Source organism: Stegodyphus dumicola, chromosome 10 (genome assembly GCF_044657685.1).
Source record: "Stegodyphus dumicola isolate Sdum_Otavi_A_Nest chromosome 10, ASM4465768v1".
NCBI lineage: Eukaryota > Metazoa > Arthropoda > Arachnida > Araneae > Eresidae > Stegodyphus > Stegodyphus dumicola.
In genome coordinates, this window is record NC_140777.1 from 28,178,041 (window position 1) to 28,202,845 (window position 24,805).

Here is a 24,805-nt window from a genome sequence, read left to right on the forward strand (position 1 = left end):
GATATTGTAGCTCATTTAAAAATATCAATAATCAAATGGGGACCCTGAAGGAACGGTTTGATTTAGTTTCGTTAATTTTAATAACGCCAAAGCACTCGAAGGCTATCTGCCCAAGGGGAGAGATGCCTTTGAAGAGGACTTGCTAAGGAAAACTAGATCGTATACATGTTACACATGGGAAAAACTGCGAAAACGCCCATGCAGTCAGCCCTTTGCCGGGATTCGAACCGCAGATGTAACTATTAGTGGTTGCTGTTCTAAACAAGCATCATTAAACAAATTAAAAGTAATTTTAGAGCATAAAATAAATTTTAGTTTGTTTAAGGATAATTTAAACTGCATAACCACTCATGTTCATGATCGGATTCAAAAAACATACTGAACATGACTGGTTGCAGTTCTTTGAATACCGATTACTTTTGTAATTATCATTGTTTTCTGTAAAGATAAATGCATTCATTTTATTTTGATTTCTTAAACGTATGATATTCTTCAAAGTTTAGCTAAGCAGTTTTAATTTTCCTGTAAATGTAATTCAGCAATTGCATAATCTCTATGAATTAAGAAAATTCTACAGTTGGTAAAGTTTGTCATAATCAGATTTGCTCATTGTCTGCAGACGAATGTCGCTTACACTGTTTTGCCCAATTTGCTGACCTATTGCCTACTGGGTTATCCTTCGATTAGGCTTATCTTACACAGAAGCTCACCAGTGACTAAATGGATCAGACTGCCGAAGATTTACAGTTCTAACCGAATTTCAAATCCTTGTGTATCGGCTGACCGCATGAATGTTTCGTGGTATTTTTCCTGTGTATAATATAAATAGGAAATAGCTTCTTTTAAAATATACTCTACAAAGACACCGTACCCCCTGAGCTACATAGCCTTCGTGCGCTTTACTTAGCCACTCAATCTAATCTGATAAAATATAGAAACCTTCACTATCATGAATTCCTCTCGTTGTAAAACCTTTTCGTCAAATGCCGAATATTTTTAATTATAATTAATAGGAAAGTAGGAAAGATGAGGAGCTTCGAATTTAGCTAGTCAGTGTTACGACATTCACATAGGTGCTGGAATAGGTGACAGAAATATCTGCCAACTGTTATCAAATATCTGCCTTAAAAGGGGGTTTGTAAAATCAAAAATAAGGAATATGCAGGATCTGACAATTTAAAACTTTAAGCAAAAATTATTACGGATCGACTTGGGTATCGTATGTTTCCGTACAAAACAAACAATTTTTTTTTAATTTTAAGCTCTCGCAGGCTTTGCTGCAAATATGAGGTTGTAATGTTTTTAAAACATCTCTATGATTTTGAGATTCACTGTGTAGGAAGGATTAGGTTCTTTTTTCTCCTTTAAAGCTGGAAACGTGAAAGGCCGATTCTGCCCTTGTCGGGATTCGAACCTTGGATCTCCCAGTTGTTAGCTGGAAGCACTAACGTACACCACCATAGCAGACATACGATAATTCCTGAAAAATCCAGTTCTCAGTCTTTGCAGTTTGGAATTTAGTAAACATGACAAACGATGCGAAATTAGAGACGTTGTAAAGACGAAGAAATTAGAGACATTTAGCTCCATCTAAGAATAATCATATAAGATAAATCAATTTATTTTAAAAGTATCTCAGTTTTCTACAGACTCTAAATTTGATCTATACATAGCACTGATTTTTTTTTTTTTTTTTTTTTCTATAAGGCAAAATTTAGACAAAAATATGTTTAAAAAATTATTTCTATCTAAAATTGCCAGCAAATAACTTAAAATAAATACACTTTGCTGTAAATTTTGGGCTATACAAAATTTCAAAATATCAGACAGAGTCATTAGGAAAGGTAGGAAAAGTGAAGTTTTTTAAACTTCATCAGGTTGAATTCGAAAATAATGAAATTCTATCTATAAGTTTGAAGAATATTTTTAAAATTTTTTAAAGTTCTTATTTTTGTTTTTCTGAAAGAATTCGGGTAATTTGTAAGAAATCTGATTTCTAAAAAAGGTGTTTTTATCAAATTATCAACCAATTTTTGCAGATTTTATTAGAACAAAATCTTTGTATCTCTGATAAAAACATACATAGTGTTTTTACCTCGAACAGCCATTGGACCAACAGATTCTGATCTCCCATTCATTGTCAAAAATTGTCTATTTCTGTTATACCAGTATTTGACGTCCGAATAACTCCAAACCACAATCTATCAGCAAAATGGCATTTTACTCTGAGAACTGGCGTTGATTAATGGCTAATTATACATAACCCCTTTCAGAATTAAATTTAAATAATATTTTATAAAGCCATTTGAGGATAGGGAATAGAAACTTATCGTTATTAAATTTTTCTAATTTATGTTTCATTTTTAAATGCGTATTCAAAATTTTGAAAGTCACTACACAATTGTTCCCACCATCGAACTGATGCCTGAAAAATATTGTAACCGAGAGGAAGTTATTTTTGCTAAAATTACCAAACCCTTGATTTTTATCTATTAGTATGGTAGACTTATTTTTTATGTTAGATTGCGAAGAAGGTTACCAGACACTGAATAGTTAAAGCTGTAAAACAAAGTGGGCTCAAGTTCTGTTTATGTTTTTCCCACTGGTTTCGTAAATATCAGTCATTTTATCTTAGAAAGTTCTTCTTTTAGTGGAGCTCATGAAAAGTTCTTCTTTCATTGCTTTGCAGGCAGTACTTCTTTTAGCAGTTCTGCTCAATCCAATCCAGTCTGAGAATATAAAGCACGTACGTTTCTTAGAAAAGAAATTTATATAAAATAACACGCCTATGCTTCAGTCTTTGCGATGTATCTTGTTAATGTGATTAGTAGCGTACATATTTCTATTTGCAAAGGTTCCTATTAGTTTTAAAGCATTTCATCATCATGCCGATTTTCCTTTGCAAAGACTGCAATTACTTTTAAAATATGTTCTCGTCCTGTAGATTTCAGTTTGCAAATACATAGTTTAAATAATAAAAATATTTTAAATTATTAATTTTTAAAGCACTTTAATATTTGGAGTAAATGTGGAACAAATTTCATGTTGAATAAAATCTAAAAAGAGGTCTCAGGTTATGTCTCATATTTTATGAAAAATTCATAAAATTTTATCTTTTTATAGTGAATCGGAAGAATTTCTACAGTTTTTTTGAAGACTTTAAAATCCTTTGTTTATTTGCTTTTGCAATTAAACAAGTAAATAATAAATTTCCCACTATAAACTACGTTAATACTTTTTTTTTTTTTTTTTTTTTGAGTAGTTGATTGTTGCTGGCTGGCGTCAAGCAAATCACTGTTCGGCTTAAAATTTAACAGCAATACTTTTAATATCCTTTTATCAGCGAACTGCGACTGTATATTTGTTCAAAGTTTATTTCATTTGATTATGGCAAAGCACTTAGGGCTATTTGTCTAAGAGAAGGAATACTTCGTGGAAGAGTTTCTAATGAAACTGGCTCGTATCAAAGTAATGTATGGGTAAAATCACGAAAATTCCCGTGCAGTCAGCTAGTTCGCCTGGAAATGAAGTCGAACTGCCAGAGTTTTGCCACTTTATCGCTCGGGCGCTTGATGGCCTGCCCACTAGACCGCTAGTGGGCTTGAGAAGAGTGAAAAATAACAATAATGAGAGCAATTTTATAAATAATAAAGTTGCTTCCTGAAGAAATTAACGTAAGCTATTCCGTTGAAAGCAAAAGTACTTTCGCATCAAATGCAACATCAGAAACTGTTTTTGTTGTCAAGTGAGTCACCAAACGTTTTCAGCAGTTTCGTGAATAGTCAAAAGGATGTAACCCTATACCGTTAATTGTAAAGAAAAGAATATTAGCATTCTTGAAGGAATAAAAAACATTGTCTCTTTAATGCATATAATGCATTCCTCTTATCATTTTAATGCATTACATACATAAGGAGCAAATGTTAAAATCATAAAACAATTGTTTCTGAAGTGACAGTAGACGATATTGTAGCTCATTTAAAAATATCAATAATCAAATGGGGACCCTGAAGGAACGGTTTGATTTAGTTTCGTTAATTTTAATAACGCCAAAGCACTCGAAGGCTATCTGCCCAAGGGGAGAGATGCCTTTGAAGAGGACTTGCTAAGGAAAACTAGATCGTATACATGTTACACATGGGAAAAACTGCGAAAACGCCCATGCAGTCAGCCCTTTGCCGGGATTCGAACCGCAGATGTAACTATTAGTGGTTGCTGTTCTAAACAAGCATCATTAAACAAATTAAAAGTAATTTTAGAGCATAAAATAAATTTTAGTTTGTTTAAGGATAATTTAAACTGCATAACCACTCATGTTCATGATCGGATTCAAAAAACATACTGAACATGACTGGTTGCAGTTCTTTGAATACCGATTACTTTTGTAATTATCATTGTTTTCTGTAAAGATAAATGCATTCATTTTATTTTGATTTCTTAAACGTATGATATTCTTCAAAGTTTAGCTAAGCAGTTTTAATTTTCCTGTAAATGTAATTCAGCAATTGCATAATCTCTATGAATTAAGAAAATTCTACAGTTGGTAAAGTTTGTCATAATCAGATTTGCTCATTGTCTGCAGACGAATGTCGCTTACACTGTTTTGCCCAATTTGCTGACCTATTGTCTACTGGGTTATCCTTCGATTAGGCTTATCTTACACAGAAGCTCACCAGTGACTAAATGGATCAGACTGCCGAAGATTTACAGTTCTAACCGAATTTCAAATCCTTGTGTATCGGCTGACCGCATGAATGTTTCGTGGTATTTTTCCTGTGTATAATATAAATAGGAAATAGCTTCTTTTAAAATATACTCTACAAAGACACCGTACCCCCTGAGCTACATAGCCTTCGTGCGCTTTACTTAGCCACTCAATCTAATCTGATAAAATATAGAAACCTTCACTATCATGAATTCCTCTCGTTGTAAAACCTTTTCGTCAAATGCCGAATATTTTTAATTATAATTAATAGGAAAGTAGGAAAGATGAGGAGCTTCGAATTTAGCTAGTCAGTGTTACGACATTCACATAGGTGCTGGAATAGGTGACAGAAATATCTGCCAACTGTTATCAAATATCTGCCTTAAAAGGGGGTTTGTAAAATCAAAAATAAGGAATATGCAGGATCTGACAATTTAAAACTTTAAGCAAAAATTATTACGGATCGACTTGGGTATCGTATGTTTCCGTACAAAACAAACAATTTTTTTTTAATTTTAAGCTCTCGCAGGCTTTGCTGCAAATATGAGGTTGTAATGTTTTTAAAACATCTCTATGATTTTGAGATTCACTGTGTAGGAAGGATTAGGTTCTTTTTTCTCCTTTAAAGCTGGAAACGTGAAAGGCCGATTCTGCCCTTGTCGGGATTCGAACCTTGGATCTCCCAGTTGTTAGCTGGAAGCACTAACGTACACCACCATAGCAGACATACGATAATTCCTGAAAAATCCAGTTCTCAGTCTTTGCAGTTTGGAATTTAGTAAACATGACAAACGATGCGAAATTAGAGACGTTGTAAAGACGAAGAAATTAGAGACATTTAGCTCCATCTAAGAATAATCATATAAGATAAATCAATTTATTTTAAAAGCATCTCAGTTTTCTACAGACTCTAAATTTGATCTATACATAGCACTGATTTTTTTTTTTTTTTTTTTCTATAAGGCAAAATTTAGACAAAAATATGTTTAAAAAATTATTTCTATCTAAAATTGCCAGCAAATAACTTAAAATAAATACACTTTGCTGTAAATTTTGGGCTATACAAAATTTCAAAATATCAGACAGAGTCATTAGGAAAGGTAGGAAAAGTGAAGTTTTTTAAACTTCATCAGGTTGAATTCGAAAATAATGAAATTCTATCTATAAGTTTGAAGAATATTTTTAAAATTTTTTAAAGTTCTTATTTTTGTTTTTCTGAAAGAATTCGGGTAATTTGTAAGAAATCTGATTTCTAAAAAAGGTGTTTTTATCAAATTATCAACCAATTTTTGCAGATTTTATTAGAACAAAATCTTTGTATCTCTGATAAAAACATACATAGTGTTTTTACCTCGAACAGCCATTGGACCAACAGATTCTGATCTCCCATTCATTGTCAAAAATTGTCTATTTCTGTTATACCAGTATTTGACGTCCGAATAACTCCAAACCACAATCTATCAGCAAAATGGCATTTTACTCTGAGAACTGGCGTTGATTAATGGCTAATTATACATAACCCCTTTCAGAATTAAATTTAAATAATATTTTATAAAGCCATTTGAGGATAGGGAATAGAAACTTATCGTTATTAAATTTTTCTAATTTATGTTTCATTTTTAAATGCGTATTCAAAATTTTGAAAGTCACTACACAATTGTTCCCACCATCGAACTGATGCCTGAAAAATATTGTAACCGAGAGGAAGTTATTTTTGCTAAAATTACCAAACCCTTGATTTTTATCTATTAGTATGGTAGACTTATTTTTTATGTTAGATTGCGAAGAAGGTTACCAGACACTGAATAGTTAAAGCTGTAAAACAAAGTGGGCTCAAGTTCTGTTTATGTTTTTCCCACTGGTTTCGTAAATATCAGTCATTTTATCTTAGAAAGTTCTTCTTTTAGTGGAGCTCATGAAAAGTTCTTCTTTCATTGCTTTGCAGGCAGTACTTCTTTTAGCAGTTCTGCTCAATCCAATCCAGTCTGAGAATATAAAGCACGTACGTTTCTTAGAAAAGAAATTTATATAAAATAACACGCCTATGCTTCAGTCTTTGCGATGTATCTTGTTAATGTGATTAGTAGCGTACATATTTCTATTTGCAAAGGTTCCTATTAGTTTTAAAGCATTTCATCATCATGCCGATTTTCCTTTGCAAAGACTGCAATTACTTTTAAAATATGTTCTCGTCCTGTAGATTTCAGTTTGCAAATACATAGTTTAAATAATAAAAATATTTTAAATTATTAATTTTTAAAGCACTTTAATATTTGGAGTAAATGTGGAACAAATTTCATGTTGAATAAAATCTAAAAAGAGGTCTCAGGTTATGTCTCATATTTTATGAAAAATTCATAAAATTTTATCTTTTTATAGTGAATCGGAAGAATTTATTAACATTTTGCGAGTCTAATTAATCGACTGTATTGTATCATCGAAGAGTTTTTCAAATAGAAGCTGACTCATTTATGTTACATATGAGGAACAACTCAGCAATATCCAGTTATTCCATTCATCTGCTCGGAGGAAAAAATCAGGACGTATTTGTAGTATTTGTAGGTCTTAATCCATTCAGCTACTGAAGAATATATGGCGTCTATGAAAGGACAAATTATGGGCAATCAGTGTACAATCGAAGATCCGTTAAAGGATGCTCCATTTCATCGAGCATTTACCATTTTCTAAATTCCCTAACCCTGGGTGTCAAAAACCATTGCAGTCACATTTAGTGCCACTCTCTGGTAACAGGCAAAGGCCTTGTCCTTGTAAATGTCCTGTTAACGAGGGGTTTGACTGTGGTTTGTAGAGATGACATTCAAATATGTATTGATAAATATCCAATGAATTCTGTTTTATCAAATTGAATTATTTAATTTAGGAAAAGCAAATGAAGCAATTATGCAATTATGGTAGCAAGCTGTTTCAAACTCAGATAATGTAAGAAACATTACGCGTTTTATAATACTTGTTGCTTAATTTCGGGATCTTTTCATTTCATAAAAAATAGATTTTTTATAGTTTTATTAAATATTTCGTATTACTTTAGTTATAAAAGCAAAACTATAATTGCATACTTAATGATGTTGTCGAATAAATAACAGTTCCTTAAACGTTTTGGGCTAGAGGAATTCTTAAAATGCAGTAAAATTTTATAGAACCTATGGAGCTCCATCTTAAAAATGCTTTGTTTGCAACTAAATGGTACATTAATTTCATGATCAGTAAATTGTAGGAATAATGTTATTCTAATAAAGACTTTTTCTCTGTATTTTTTTATTTGTTCGGCGTATTAGCTAACATACACTGGGGTCGCTTTTCTCCTTTTTTTGCCCCCCCCCAAAAAAAAACATTGTTGTATTCTTTCTTTCATTCCCACTAAATTAAACGAGTAAATTTAACTTATGATACTAATTTGGCTCTAAAAAAGAGCCATTTCTCCTGCTTGAATACTATAAAGATCTGCCGAGGCTCACTAAAGGGGGAAAAGATGCGCGCACAGTATGGATATTTAACATTGTTCTGACAATTAAGATTTTTGAAATTTAAATGTGATTTAAAAAAAACTTTCAGCATGAAAAAAAATTAATAAAATTGTGTAGAATAAAAATTCTGAATTAGAATAAATGGATATAATGTATAAACTGTTAGAAACGTGCTTTTTGTACATCATGCAAAACAAAATAATAAAACAAGCAGGTCTTTTGCATTAATGAATCCGTAACTGTATTAAAATATTCTTGTTTTCTATATAATTACTTACTTCTGCAAAGCGATGTATAGGAATGTCGGCTGCAATTAAAAGCTCACGTCGCCATGTAATGATCCGTGGGAGGTCCCCACTCTGTGGGTGTTCGTCTCACGACTGCAAACAAACGATCCGTTTTATAGGTTAAAACCAACATTTTCTCTCCCCCCTTATCATTCCCTACCTCGACAATAGGATCAGCATACCACATGAAATTCCTTAACTACGACGTCATATGAAAATGGGCGGGGATTCGGAGTTGCTCTCGTCCTATAAGCAATATCGGAGAAGAAAAAGCAAAACGATCGATGCTTCTCGGTTTCCAAACCATCCCGAAAAAAGGCGGGAAAAAACACAGTCCGTCATGCTATAAAACACACGAGCATTCTCAGCAGGGAATACCCGGTTAAAGATACAGTTGCCGAAAATTTTTGCCATCTGAAAGTGCCGGATGGACTTGGGAGGCGGACCGCCCGTCATTCGCCTCCTTGATCCGCCCTCCGCTCGTTGCGGCAGCGGCGGCGAGTTGCTCACTTTCTCGATAGACAGGATCCTAGCGCCCGACTTCGGCCCCAAGGCCAACCACCGTCAGACGGGTGACCAGCGGGGCTTAGGCGGCAAAATCGTCGAAGCACAAAGCGACGACCTCTACCGATTTCCCGGAACACAAACACTGTGTAAAATAGACACATCTTTCGACGCTCTTTATCTCCATAGTCATCACACACTAGACAGTAATTCCAGTATATGTTACTACCTGAATTCTTCTCTGCCAACTTGCGTGCTATGCAGCAAAGAAGAAATTGCGGTATCTCCGCTAGAAAAATCCATTATTAGCCCAGTTGTGAGCACCACAGAGGTTTGGGAAGGTCAGAAAATTACATCTCCTGAATTGTGTAACAGTCCAAAACTATACCAAAATGAGGTATATATTTCTAGGTTTAACGAAAAGCATGTTGATTTGAAAGCTTTCAATTCCAACTGCAATTTGAATTACGATTTTTTTGACAATGTAAATTCTAAACAAAACTCAAAAGGCTGGAAGCCAAGATTGCTGAAAAAAGAATCCAGAAGACAAGCTATATCCATCAGTGATGAGAGCGAAATCTCTAATTTGGAAGACAATAAGGTAGTTAAAACAATTGCTGTATCCTCGGATGGTACAATTGTTCCAATTAACAGTTTCAGTCCTATAGATGATAGTCCCATAAAATTCAAATCCCTCCAGAGCTTCTCCGAAGAAAAAAGTGCCCGACATTCAGCCGATAAATTTATATCCCAAGAACTGCAGCAAGTGGAGAAGTGCCTTAAAGATCCAAATAAATCAGAAGTACTTGATGTGAAACCATTCGAAAATACTACAAACCAACATCGAAACTTTAATAGCTCCGAAGAAAACTGTTCATCGCCAACCTTGGGAAATGATAAACCTTCTTTAATGAAGTTGCAGCTGAAATTAAGAAACAACTTTGCCAAAAATAACGGGATTGTCTCTCAAACTGCCACACAGCCGAACTCTGAAGGTGACAGGTGTTCTGCAGAAACAAGCAGATGGTGCTCCACAAACTCAACCGCGAAAAACTCATTAGAACAGGAAAACGACTTACGAAAGGAAGATGCTAAGATAAATGAAACTGTAGACCCATTATCCCAAGGAACAAAAACTGGGTGTTTCCACGACATTAATTCGAAGGATACAGACAATAATTGTTCACCCGAAGAACAGCAGTTACCTCAATCAAAAAACATAGATAGTGGGACAGATTTTAGTAAAAATTTACAACTCGGTGAATCTAGTGCAATATCAGAGAAAGGGAAGTTGACTGGTGACAGCGCCTGGCCAGTCTGGGTGTACTGTAGTCGATATTCGGCGAGACCGTCTTCGGGTAAGTGAATAAATTATATTTTTATTAATGCCAATATTTAGTAAATTTATTAATATATATATAATCCTGCACAAATAAACTTTGGTGTCCTTTTGGAATACGTTTATAAGAAACATAATTAATTATTAATTAATTAATAGTATTTAGAAAAATAAATTTTCTCATGCTGACAAAATCCATCTTTTGATTTCAGAAGGAAATGTTGCACTTTATAAGCTAATATGTGGAATAAGATGTTAGATGAGAAATATGACTTTATAATTTAAAGATACCGTTAAGCATTTAATAACTTCAGAAATCATATGCTTCCTTAATTAATTGTGCATTTTAATTTTGACTGAAAGAAGAAACCATTACTGAAAATTTATATGTCACCATTAACACGAAATTGTGGACAGTTATAAGTGAATGTGTACTTTTAATTGTGCAGATTTAAATATATTATTTAAAATATGTAGAACATTTTTTTTTAATTTTTTGTTTAGAAGTATATAATTTTTTAAATAAGTAGTGAAACGGGATATCAATAAAATGCTTAGTTGAGTTAAAAGCTTAATTTATTATTGTATATATTATTTTTTTAATACTGAAAAACGGCGGAAATGATTACATCATTTGGATGGTAACGATAATGATTTTAGTCTGATGCATAAACCAAATTCTAAATAAATTAACTTTCATTAGAAACAGCATCTAATACATGATGCTAAACTCATTTATTATTTTAACAGATGCTGTTAAGCTTACCGTTAATTCTTTCAATTTTAATTTAGAATTACATAAATATATATTCAATATGTTGTCTTTTCTTTTTTAATGAAATCTAACATCTTACAATTCGCGCTTTAAATACAGTATGACATTATGTTATGCTTTTCCTACCGACAGCCAAATAATAATCGTACACATTTTACAGTAATGCTAAACTCGTTTATTATTCTAAGAGATGCTGTTAAGCTTACGATTAATTCATTATGATTAATACTATAATGTACACTTACGGTTAAACAACTACCCATGTTTCAAAAGATTTTAGTCTTTTGAGTTGGTAATTGTTATAAAGAAGTTGTCATCAATACCGATGTTTGTTTATGTTTTTGAGGAATAAACATGACATTTTCATAGATAGCCTACATAAATATAATAAATAGCTAAGCTGATATATGCTATTTTTTGGTACCTTTTTGTAGTATTAAATGAAGAACTGTAAAGAAGCATTTACATGAAAATAAATATTTTTATTATTAAAAGGGAAGACTATGTTGTCAAAACTGTATTTATCTGCTCGAGAATTTTAGTCGATGAATCCGAAGTATTTCATACAGTTTTTATTGCATATAATATATATAGTTTAGGCATAAATAGTTATATATTCTAATGTTGCGTAATTTAGGAATAAATATTCATACATTTTACATGCTTATATTAATCAGCGCTGAGTGATTAATTATATATATATATATATCAGACATTATTTATATTCTAACTGAAAAGTTAGACTGAATGATTAACTCAATATTAGTTAGGAGGCCATAAAGAGTTATAATAAGAAGCATTATATTATGGGATTCTGTATCCTTATACTAATTAGCACAAACACTTTCCATGTAATATTCGTTTTTATCAATGCTAATTTATGTAAAATTTAAGAACTTGACTTAAATTAGTATTATTATTACAAATATTAATTTTAGTTGCAGATTTCGTATGTGATTATTGATGTGATTTCGCGTGTGATTATTCGTATTACTATCTATGTTTTAATCTACACGGTGGGTTAGAAATATAGCCACACATTTGATCCTATAGTGTGATGTAAGTCTAGTTTAGGTTTTCTCAAACCTATGGCACATGTGTAGCTAATTGTACATTACACTATTTTTGGTAGTACGACTTTTGCACAAAAGATGAGGTGAATGCAAAATGGCGCCTGTTTTGGTATAGATAGTGCATGATAGCATAAGATGGTACACGTAATTTTAATGCTTATTTATGTGGGACAAAAACTAAAAAGTTTGAGAATCCCACTTCTATGGGAAATGCGTTAGCCCATTGGAAGATAAGTCTTTCAACTGAAGAAATATGTACAATAATACCAACCAGCCTCACTTTATAGCCTTAAAACTGCATTCCGTTTCCTAACTTTCCAATTCTCAGCGATCCTGCTGCGTCGGCATTATTGCGCATCCGTTTGAGGTATTTTCTTTTCTAAATATTTTTTTACTATAAACAGTTCCACTTTGTCAACTACAGTAATGCTACGTTAAAATCACGTTACAGTCACGGCCTCACAATCATTCTGGGCAGTGATCAACTATACACAAATTATTGTCGAGATCATTCTGAGCAATGATCGAATGCAGCTGCATTTCCATATTGTATGATTTATCGGCCCATTGAGATGTTTGGTTTAGGTGCATTGTACGCTCTACTTAACCGTGAAACAACTGTAGTAATGGGCAGAACTAAAATATGAAGCCAAACAACAGAAATAAAAGACTCAGATTATGATTTTGTTCCTTATCTGTTTTAAAATGACTGAACTATATGAATTTGGATATGTAAATGGTATTTAAAATGAAACAAAAATGATGCTCAAAATTTAATACAGCATTTAGCGTTTCCTTCTTTATGCATAAAATACCACATTTGCTTTTTGACTTTCTTGTGCATAATATACATGGCATGCAAAAAATACAGAAAAGCTTTGGATCACAACGAAAGGCTGGAAAAGAGCAAAATGCTTAGACCAAGGTACAGCATTAGTTCAAAATGAATGGGCATTGTGGAGAATAAAGTGAAGAATATCTGCCTCGGAAGAAGGGAAGATCTGCTAAACGCTTATTAATGACTTTCTGTCATGTTACAAAATCCCTTTCCCGAATATTTAGGTTCCACTATCATAAAAGCTCTTCTACCAACACAGAAACAAAGTTTTCTAGTCTTGATGATTAAAACTTTGTACTAAAGTCTCCGAGAGGATTTAATAGATTTTCTTTATTATCCATTCATTCATATAAGTAATGAAGAAATTGTTGGATGGATTTTCTAGTGGCAGCAAAGTAACTCGATTTAGTTTTGTAAACAAACACCATATTTTTAGCAGCGTATTAGCTTCTTAGCACCAAACAAACACCGCATATTAGCTTCTTAGCGCCACGTTTTGAAAATTTTAAAAGTATTCGCGTATTTTTCCCCTTCTTCAATGTTCAAGGAAAGAGCTACCCCATATTTTAACATGGATTCGTCTGCGCAGTGAATTCTCTCCCCTTATTAACAAAGCCTCCCAAACTACCTGCGAAAGTCACGCCGAAGCTTTCCCCTCCTAACTGTTAAACTTTATGCCAGCATAATACAAACTGCGACCAATTACAGCTAAGTAAACATGGACTGACATTCACTATAATTTCGCTGAGATGCCTGCACATTCACCGTGTCTAGTTATTTACGGATGATTTGACGCTTAAAGCATAGCAGAGACAAAAACTACAGAGAAGTAGAAATGATAATAATTTATTAAATATTGTAATGTTAATACGACTACGCATTCTTATTGTAATGTACGTTTCTTTTAAGCAAATAATATCGTATTAGTTATCTGTAGTTTATCCATAATTACTTTTCATTTGTTATGTCACTGTGACCGTGTCCTTCGGAAATGACATTAATTCCATAATTTCTTCCTTATAGATTTTCGGATGATAAAATTTGTAAAGAAGTTATGGAACATACACAAGAAAATAAAACAAATTAAAAAAAAACTCTTGAATGATTAAATTAGTAAATAATTTATTTCAATTTAATAAACCTCCAAATTAATGTAATACATTCTCAGTCCTAGTTCCATAAATAGTTATTCCTAAATTTAGCAAATTCAGTTGTTTTATAGTTTAATAGTAAATTTAGCTTAATGAATACAAATAATAATTCGTATCCCTTATTTTACCTCAGTTAAGTAATCTTGTCGAAAACTCAAATATAATTTGATATTTTTCTACACCCGTAATATAATCATTATATAAATAACTTGAATGCTTTCAGTGTATCATATTTTTATGGCGCAAACATTATTCAGAGGATTTAGAAAGATAGCTATGCAAGCATATTTTCATAAATATTGCTCCTATGTATGCATTTACGATTACAAAGTAATTCAAAGTAAGTAGAATCTTAAACGAAATTTTTTTGCATTGCTGCATCGCTATACTTCCGCAAAAGTGATATATAGTGCTTCTTTATCTAATACGGTATAATTAATCGCCAAAACAAGCAAACACTTTGCATTTCACTAATTAAAACACAATTAATATTTTATTTATTGTAAAATGTATTTATTACACAGGATACATGTAAAAAATACTTTTATGTTTGCAATGAAATATTTTCATAAAATCTGTGCTTGTATTTTAGGAAATCTTTTAATTGAAGTACGTTTTCTAAGATAATTATTTTTTAAGAAAATAAAACCCGATGCCACATTTTTTGAAAATATATGTATGAAACGTATGCTCATACAATTTTGTTCATAATTACTGAAGCCCATTAGAAACAGTCTTATATACGTCTCTGGAAATATAAATGCATACAAGGGTAGAATAAATCCATGTAATCCAGCTAACAGCTAACTTACGTTGTCTGCATGTGCATATACTATAATATAACAAAGAATTTTCCCCCTTTTCATCCTACGTTGTAATTAAAAAGGAAATCATTAGGGTCACGTAAATAATCGGCACTTTTAAATCAAACACAGAAGATATTCCCTGCGGCAAAAATGTTATTAATGAAATACATCAGCTGGAGTGAAAGAAAGTCACAGCTTTTTCTTTCATTATTTATTATCTAACGTCTATTGTGACTCATAACATTGGAAAAGTGACTGTTGTGCACCTGCTTCTTGTATAGAAAACTTATCCTGATCGATAAAAATAACGCTCTTTTAATATTTATTTTGGCGAAGAAAAGTAATGTAAAAGTTATTCTACAAAATTTATTAATAATTTGCTCAATTTTTCCCTCTTCTAAAAAAATTAAATCAGTATACGATTGTTCTTAATCAATATTAAAAAGCTTATCAATAAATTCTTGAAAAGTGATATGTATGGCTACATACTAGCAATGCATTCTAAAATATTTACGAAATTTTTATTTTATTTTACTGCAGTAGAGCTCACACTACTAACATTCGTGACCTTACAGCAAATCGACTTTTCAACTCACTGAAAACTTCTCATTGCTTTCAATGCATGGCTTTTGTGACCCTGAACCTAAACTTGAAAATTTATAGTTTTATTTTCATTTTACTTCTTTTTGGTTTTATCACTTACGCTGAACTTTCGTGCAAAGTGTAGTACAAAAATAACCTGGATATCAACATTTTAATGAATAGCATTTAGAAACAACGCTTAGCAAAATACGTATGAAAAATTAAATAATAAGCATGCTCTCAGATGTACAACGTCAAAAACTAAAACCGGTAAATTTGAGAACAAATAATATCCTCAGAATGTTTGACGGTGGACGTACTCCGGAAAATGCAGCATTGATATCCTCAAGAAGTGAAATTGGGGAAGTCCTCAGGACATCTAAGAATCGACATCTTCAGGAGATCTTGACATAACCCAGGATATAGCGACTTAAACATGACATCCTCGCATGTTATAGATAATAACATGCGAGGATGATAGTTTCAACCTAAACTTGAAAATCTATAGTTTTATTTTCATTTTACTTCTTTTTGGTTTTATCACTTACGCTGAACTTTCGTGCAAAGTGTAGTACAAAAATAACCTGGATATCAACATTTTAATGAATAGCATTTAGAAACAACGCTTAGCAAAATACGTATGAAAAATTAAATAATAAGCATGCTCTCAGATGTACAACGTCAAAAACTAAAACCGGTAAATTTGAGAACAAATAATATCCTCAGAATGTTTGACAGTGGACGTACTCCGGAAAATGCAGCATTGATATCCTCAAGAAGTGAAATTGGGGAAGTCCTCAGGACATCTAAGAATCGACATCTTCAGGAGATCTTGACATAACCCAGGATATAGCGACTTAAACAGGACATCCTCGCATGTTAAATTACGATGTCCTCAGGACATCTGAGAATAAATATACTCAGGATATCCTAAGCATATCCGGGATATTGCGACTCCAATAGGACATTTTGAGGATATTCTTTGCTATGGGGGGGGGTTGTCAAAGAATATTGAAATAATGAGCGAGTGCGCTAAAAGCAGAAGCTGCTTTTTGACTCTGCAAAATTTTGCGCTACCTAGCTGTATTGAGTTTTGCCTGAAGGTTCAGTGTCGGTAAACTGAGCTTAGTTTCATATTGGCAAGAAATCAAACCAAAAAATGGCGAAATTTTTTAAACAGTTACAGGCTTTGCCAGTTTAGATTTCACCAAAAATAAACCGTTAAAGATTAGACATAGATGCTATTTATACTCATGAGTTACGGCCCAAAAAAATTGCCTAAATTCATACACCTAATAAAAATCGTTTACAGGCTCCCGAAATCTAACAGAGACAGTCTTCGAGATGAGGGAAGATTTACGAGTAATGGGATTATCATAGTTAACCACGCGTGGTGCTAGAAGAAATGTTTCCGAGAAATGATCTTCTCGTTCTCTTGCCAATGGAGAATTCCTAGCCGAAAACATATTTCACTGGAATCGATGTCCCAGCTAGCTATGTGAAACATTTTACAATCGAAATGAAAATGTTTAGTTAAAGCTGTATCCCGCGTAGCTTTTCGTTAAAGATCTGATTTTCGTGCAAGTCATGGATAAAAGAGCGTTTTCCTTTATGCTCTGGGAAAATGGCTGAGAAAACTAAAGGGCCCGCGAATAGAACTTTGAAGGAAAAGAACTGATAACTGAAATTGATAGCTAATTAAATAATTTTTGAGCGTATAATACCTTCTTGAGGAATATAACTTTGTGCAGTTAACTTGTTTAATTAGTAAATAAAGGTAGACGTTCAACTTAATTATTAGCACAAACAAAATTTAACCACAGTACAACAATATTTTGACAAAATTGAACGAAGCTCCAACGGATTAGCAATCAGCCATAAATTTTTGCTTATTTGTGTTAGTTATTATGTTGAAATTCATTTGTTTAACTTATCTTTGAAGAAGTGACGAGGTCATATTGAAGTAATTTATAGCAAAGTTTTGAGTAGTTAGTTCAAAGTAAGCATAATTAGGGTTCGATTGAAGAACTTTCTACTTAAACTGTGCAAAAAAATCTTTTATATTTCCAGTGCAGAACTTTATTTTCGATGCATCATGCAAACTCTATAACGCATTGTAAGATCTCATTTTGAAAATCTCGCATTATTGTATAGCCTTTCCAGATATTCTCTGCAGAGAAAGCTATGATAGAATGGACTTTCATAATGGTTAAATATCTTTTTTTTTTTCACCTTTTCATGAGTAGTTACAATGAAGATAAAACGTCTAGCGAGGGCTTAAAAGTTATTACAATCCAGAAAACCTTTGCCTTAGTCATAGCAATATAAACGTTGTCGTGAATGAAGTTATAAAAGAAGCTTGGAGTGCCCTAGGAATATCATCACTACGTTTCTTATAACAATGAAGTGTCGCCAAAGTTGAAGTTACAAAATTTCAAATTTCAAATTGTTCAATATATATAAAACGAAGCCCCGATTCTTTTATTAAGAGCTTTTTATGTAAGAAACTGTGTTTTAATATCTTTCATACATGCATATATGATATTATTTATGTTATAAAGTATTTTTTCCCTCCTTCCAGCATGCCCTGCATAGTGTAGCGGTAGGGCAATGGGCGCGTATTTGGGAGATCCAGGTTCGAGTCCTAGCGAAGGCGCTCCTCAATTTTCATGTCTCAGTGCTTCAAAATAACCTAATGACTCTACAGTGGCGCCCGAATTAAAAGGCGGTGGACAATAATTCGTCATCAAGAGGTTTGGAGATCGGGTCTACTAATCCCCAGTCGCCCTTTAAAAGGGAGGTATATAAGATATTTTCTTCCGCTTTCCAGCATGATTACATTGTGTAACACTAGCACACTCGGCACGTACTCGAGAGGTACAGGTTCGAGACCAGGTGATGGAACTGTTCATTTTTCATGTCTACTGCTTCCCCCCCCCAAAAAAAAAAAAAAAAAAAAAAAAAAAAAACCTAATGAGTCTGCAATATAAGGCATTTCTACTAAACTATGTACACTATTTTCTGTTGACATGATAACATTTAATTGCATTTTTTCGTTATGTTTGCATGAAAACAGTTAAAAATAGGCAATAACTGTTTTTGATTAGTGGAAAAGAAATAATTTTCAGATTCGGGTAGTCGGAAAAAAAGCAAATTCAGAATAAATTTTAAAGAAACCCTCTTGCTTTGTTAATTTAGTTAAAACGTAATAACATTAGTTGATGTATAAATGGATATTAACTGCATTTTTCTGGAAGCGATGCTTTTTGATCTGGCGTCCAGTACTTTATTTCAACTTCAGATTTTGAAATCTCGATGTATATAAAATTATCCATTAAGCAACTCAAAGATTGCTTCATTTCAATTGTTTTAATTTATCAAAATCTATGCAACCTTTATGGCAACAGAAACTATTTTTGTTGTAGAAAACAGTTGTTTCACGAAATTCTAAAATTCATTGCAAACAAATTTATTGCAATTAATATGTGACAATTTTTTTTTTCAGTTTTATTTTAATTTGCCTTTTTCTTTGCCAGATATAAAATCCATCTGTAAAGGTTTTGACTGTCAGCATTATATAAAAACAATTCCGCTCTTCTGAGATTTAATTACTCAATAAGCTACATAAATAAAACTAAAAGGATAACTAGTCTCTTTTAAAAAATATCCAAAATTTTAATTAAAAACGACCTGTAAAAATATGGTTGTACCACGCAGAGCCTATCGCATCCTGTTTAGTTGATTACAAAGAATTTAGAGTTTTTATGAAGCTTATGGGAAAGAAAATATGTTTAAGAATTCATTGCAGAGAACATACGTGATTCGGGTATTACATGGATTATAAATTTTAGTTATACCTGGTAAGTATACTTGATTCTTTTATCATAAAGAGGAATCATGTAAAAAGGAAAAAAGATGGCTAAAGAAACATTTCTATAAATCATCTGAAAAGTTAATATACGAGTTATTTTGGAATGTCTAGTTGAGATATAACTTAAATGTAGAAGCAGTTGTTATTCCATTTTAAAAGCAACAATGTACAAAAAGCCTTGGCGTAAAATGGCCATCATTGTCAGGCTCGAGAAGAGAGATAACATATAAATCCAAAGGGAAAAAAATCCTCTAAACGAACTGCCCTCCAGCAACGTGACAAGAACATTAATTGCAATTTATCAAGTTATAAGTGACAGCCACTTCATCCTTGTCACTTTATCTTTCTGCGCTGGTCCGAGAGCCCAAGTATCTAGTAACTTTGTCAAGCTGTTAGTTGAAAAATGGCTTGGCCTGCACACCTCACTAAAATGTAGTATCTTAAAAACATGGGGTGTATTCTCAAGTTATCTTCTCATTAAGAAGTTTAGGAGTGCTTATGGGGCCACAAACACATAATGGCTACCGAGCCGATAAAGTATGCCGAACTCGATGGGTCACTTTTGTACAGGTGGTGGAGGTTCATAAAAGATTTTTCACTCTCTGGATACTGCTTGTTATTTATTTGTAAAAGGCACTCGAAAAACAGTGGCTGTACAGCTTTTACGTCTTCAAATAGTAATCTAGCATATATACTTCGAATTACATGGACCTTTTGACATTATTATCAAAATGGATGTTTAAACAAAAAATATTAATTATGCTGTTATGAGTTACTTATAAGAATTTTGCTACTGCTTGCAAACTTCGCGAACATATAAAGGAGATATATTTTCAAGACGAGAGCTATAAATTACAGTTCGTTAAAGGGATTCATTAAAATTTCAATAAAAATAAATACAAACAGCTTTTATTTTGTAATTGATCCCTAAATTTGATTCCCATTTCCTGAATTCCGGATTTAATTATTTGATTATGAAAAAGTGCTACGTACCTAAGGGAAGAGATGTCTTCATGAAACCTTACCTAAATGAGGAGGCTTGTATTCATGTTAAAAATGGGGAAATTCATGATAATGCTGTACGATCAACCCAATTCTTCATATTCAAACCCTGACCAAAGTGTTTGGTGATCTTACCTTCTCGACCAGAGGTCTGCTTCTGAATTTCAATCGAAGTAGTCATTCGATTATTTATCGAACATATAAAAAATGGATAAGATGTTTATAATTATATTTTATATCAGTTCGTATTTTCTGCACAAAGTAGGCGTATTTTACAAGAGAAAAAATCATGGGATAGATTAACTAAAATCGTAACTCGTTAATTAAAATAAAAATAAAATTTGACATATAAATTGTCTGTTTCGGTCAGAAATATAAATTTAGCAAAATTAAAGTATTGATCTAATTCTTCCATATTGCCTTTTTTAAATTTAGAAGCTAAAGTTGTAAATTTGGGTATATTCAAAATTAAAAAGAGCGAAATAATTCAATATCTTTAATCGTTCAATACTGCTTACCAATGGTTGGATTTAGACACTTTTAGAAGATCAAGAAAAGCCGAATTTTGGCGAATCAGCATTCACTGGAGAAGCATTAAGCGGTCTTGCTGTCTACGAAATGATTTAAATTACTTTAATCTGTGTTTTATATAATAAAATAACAAGATAATTTTGTACTGAGCAAATAGATAAGTAACTGACACTCTTTAAAAGTTAGTTTTTCTTTTTGAACATGGCAGAGTTCCTAAGAACTATCTACTGGTTCTGAACAAATCTCCACATTCATCCAGAGTCCTTAGAAAGCTTTGTAATTAAAGTTTAAAATACATTATTTTCCGTCATTTTAGTTAATTAACTCCGCTGCTTATGTTATGTTGAAAATCTTAGCATTTAGACGCTTGTAAGCCGTTAATGTAATAGTTCACATTAGCAACAAAAACTCTGGGAGTACATCACTGTATGACAGAAACAATTCCAGTTTATCAATTCTAAACGCAGAATTGCATTATTATTAATTCAATATATATAAAAATTTCTTAATATTTTTGCAAAGGTTCTACACCATTTTCTTTCTTAAATAAAAAAAATTTATAATATTCATATTCGTTATATCAGATAAAAAAGGAGTAAATACGTAACATATTATTCTGTTGGCGTTTCTTACCTGAAAAAATAAAATTAATGTAACAAGGTAACTCATTCATAATAAAAGCCTGACAAATTTCTTTTAAGTTTTATTCCGTCTTCAGAACGTATCATTTCGTGGTCTTATCTTTAAGAATACTAGAAAAAAAATTTTTTTTTTAATTTTGCAGGAACATTAATATTTGTTTATTGCTTTCTTTGTGCCACCAGCTGAAGAGAAAGAACATCAATGTAAATTATAAAATTAATAAGTTATCTCTTACAATATAAAAATGTCTTACTCCTATTTAGAATTCAAAACAAAAAATGACTATTAGGATCAAACAGAAATGATATATAAAATCATCATAAAATAATCAGCATCAAAACAAAACAAAAGTATCGAGATCAAGAATAATTAAATCGTAAAATGAATTGAGGATTTTAAGGAAGTTTTTTATTTAATCTTACTTCGTGATATAACACTTCCTGAATTCCAATATTATTTCGTTTGGATTGGATTGGATTATTTAATTATGGCAAAGCACACGAGGGCTATCTGCCTAAAGGGAGGGATGCCTTCGTGGAGGACTTTCTAAGGGAAACAGACTCGTATACACGTTACACATGGGGAAAACCACGAAAACACCCATGCAGCCACCCCGTTCGCGGGATTCGAACCTCGGACCGAACTACCAGTGTTCAGCGACTTTACCTCTCGGCCGCTGGTGCGCCCTGAAGTTTTGTGACTCTACCTTATTGCAAACTAAACTCACATCAGTTCATTGCGGATAGCGGTCCTCAGTTCACATCCAGGCGTATATTTGTTTCATATTTTTTAAGAACTTTTGATATTCTCTGGAGTGAAAATGTCGTTCCAAAAGAAAAAAAGAACTAACTAATGTGACAATGGAAATGAAACTAGATGCCTTAAAGAGACTGAGCAAAGGGAAAAGTGTAAAGAAAATTACTATGGATTTAGGTGTTGGACGGACTACTTTGATAAAATGGAAAAGGATAAGTCCGAAATCGACTCTTGTTGTGTGAAAAGAACATGTACGGACAGTTTAAAGGAAAGAAAAAGTATGAATGATGGTGAATACGAAAAAGTGAGCGAGGGGCATTATTTGTGGTTCAGGCAGCAAAGGAAACAGGGAACACCGTTTCAGCACCAATTTTACAAGAGAAAGCCCTAAAATTTTATGACTTTCGAGAAGAAAAGCCTGGATTTACTGCTAGTGCTGGCTCGACAGACGGAAAAAGCAGGATCACCACCCACAGATCAATGGGCAAAAGTAGAATTTTTTAATTCATATATTATTGGTCTCGGATCATAATATTCGATTTCTAGAGTTTTTTTAGTTAAAACATTATAAAAATAATATCGTGCGCATCAATGGGTTAAATATTAGGAGTTCTGTAAAACCCACCCCTTATTCCGTAAATCTAGACTTTTCGGAAATTCGGTCTCTCAGTCCACATTATGTCGAGTTGTATGTTACATTATGGTGGGATTCTACTGTACCACCAAACCGCTGCCAGTATGCTCTCGATGTAAACAAAACACATACACACTCGCTTTGGAGACGAAAGCTCAGCAGCATTGCATCAGGCATAGTGCGAGGATGGCGTCTCCTTTTATTCTTAACTCCATGCCTGTGCACCTTAACGCGTCATTTCCGCACACACATTCTTTTACCAAATCTGCTTATGTCGGCCCTCTGTACTTGCATTTATATTTTTGACTGAGGTTTTTGAATCCTCCTTAGAAAAAAAACCTGCTATCCTTATAAGGAATTATTCCATTTCTTGGTGCATGTTTCTGTGATGCAAGTACTCCCAGCTAACCGTAGGAAGATCAATGGTTCGAATTCCGACATAGCTGATTTTTCATGTTTCTTGCTCTGAATACCCATTAACAGCCTCTACTGTTTTCAAACTGTATGTTGGCTGAATGCACGATCTAAAATCAGCTGGCAGGCAAAAATTTTATTTTATTTATTTATTTTTTACAAAATTAAAATTTTTTTAATAAAGAAAAATAAAATATTTTTAAGTAATTTATTAATTTCTCTCACTAAATTTTTATCAAAACGTGCATAAGCAATAATAATAACACTCAAAGCGAAAAAATTAAATCTATATTTATTTTTTATTTGAGAATTTGGAACCTGCAAGACATTTTTGTTGCTTTGCAATTCAAATGTGTTGACAGATAAGTATGAAATTTTCGTTACTGGCATTTATTTCAAATATCAGAATGGATATCTGTAAGTTATACTAACTTATTTAATGATTAATTAACAAATCAGCTTAACTAAAAATAAAAAATTTGAAAACTCTATAATCGGAAAAAAATTCAGAATAAATAATGAAAACTTGGTCTCTTTTTCTTATTTATAAAATTTTTCTTCGAAGTATATATAAAAAAAAATATATATTTTCATGTGCATAATTATGAACTTTGTTTTTAACTACAGCTTCAGATTTGATAGCGTTTTGATTCTGATAAAGTTTGTAATCTTGGAGAGAAATTACTAGAAATTATCTTCTTCACTACTCATCGGTCAATCGGATTCTTTTTTCAGTAATTTTCAACCTTGAAAAAAAAAAAAGGCCTTTCACATATAAATATAGTCCTAGACAGAGCGATTATTCTTAGCGCAAAAATTCGTAACTAAGTGTATTTATTTTTTGACATGTACGAATAAAAGTGAATAACATTTTTAGTTTCCAAACTCTGAATAAGATTTATATCACTATGTGAATTATTAGCTCCATTTATAGATTTTCTGCTGTGCAATTCATTCCCGGCTCGCATAAAATTTCTTCGGAGACCGCTTGCTGCCCAATCTAATTAATAAAGAAAAAAAATTAAAGTTTTCCGAAAGATCGGAAACTGCGACTTTCGTCGTTTTCGTCGTTCTGGTATCGTTCGAATTTAAAAAAAGAGAGAGAATAGCATGAGAACATAAATGATACCAGTTGTTGGTTCATAAGATTTTGATATCAATTTCTTTCGTAGACATTTCGTTTCCTGTGCATTTGCTTAATATAAGATTTGTAAATAGCTACTACGTAGGAAACCTAACTAGGGCATTTTTGAAGTCCATGTTATTCTTCACTCTGTTCATTATTATGATAAAAAGAGAAAATTTTGCATTTGTAGCCAACAACTGCTTTGCTACCATAAGTAGATAAGTCTTAATACCAAATTTCCCTTAAATGCCCTCTACGAGGTATCTCCACGCATAGGCAGATAG

General features: G+C 32.5%; 1 protein-coding gene across 2 annotated transcripts in view; it reads left to right on the forward strand.

The window, feature by feature from the left end:
• The first annotated feature begins 8,794 nt into the window (after positions 1 to 8,794).
• The window catches only part of LOC146994933 (uncharacterized), a 155,484-nt gene continuing 139,473 nt past the window's right edge, over positions 8,795 to 24,805 (forward strand). Inside the window, exons 1-2 of one of the 2 annotated variants that reach the window (XR_015043378.1) lie at positions 8,795 to 10,339; positions 18,127 to 18,345. Coding sequence is in view for 1 of the 2 variants with exons in the window: in XM_085824824.1 (XP_085680950.1) it covers positions 8,905 to 10,339 (1,435 nt within the window). In the remaining variant the exon portion in view is untranslated. The remainder of the gene's footprint in view (positions 10,340 to 18,126; positions 18,346 to 24,805) is intronic. The other variant, XM_085824824.1, reaches the window with a different exon arrangement.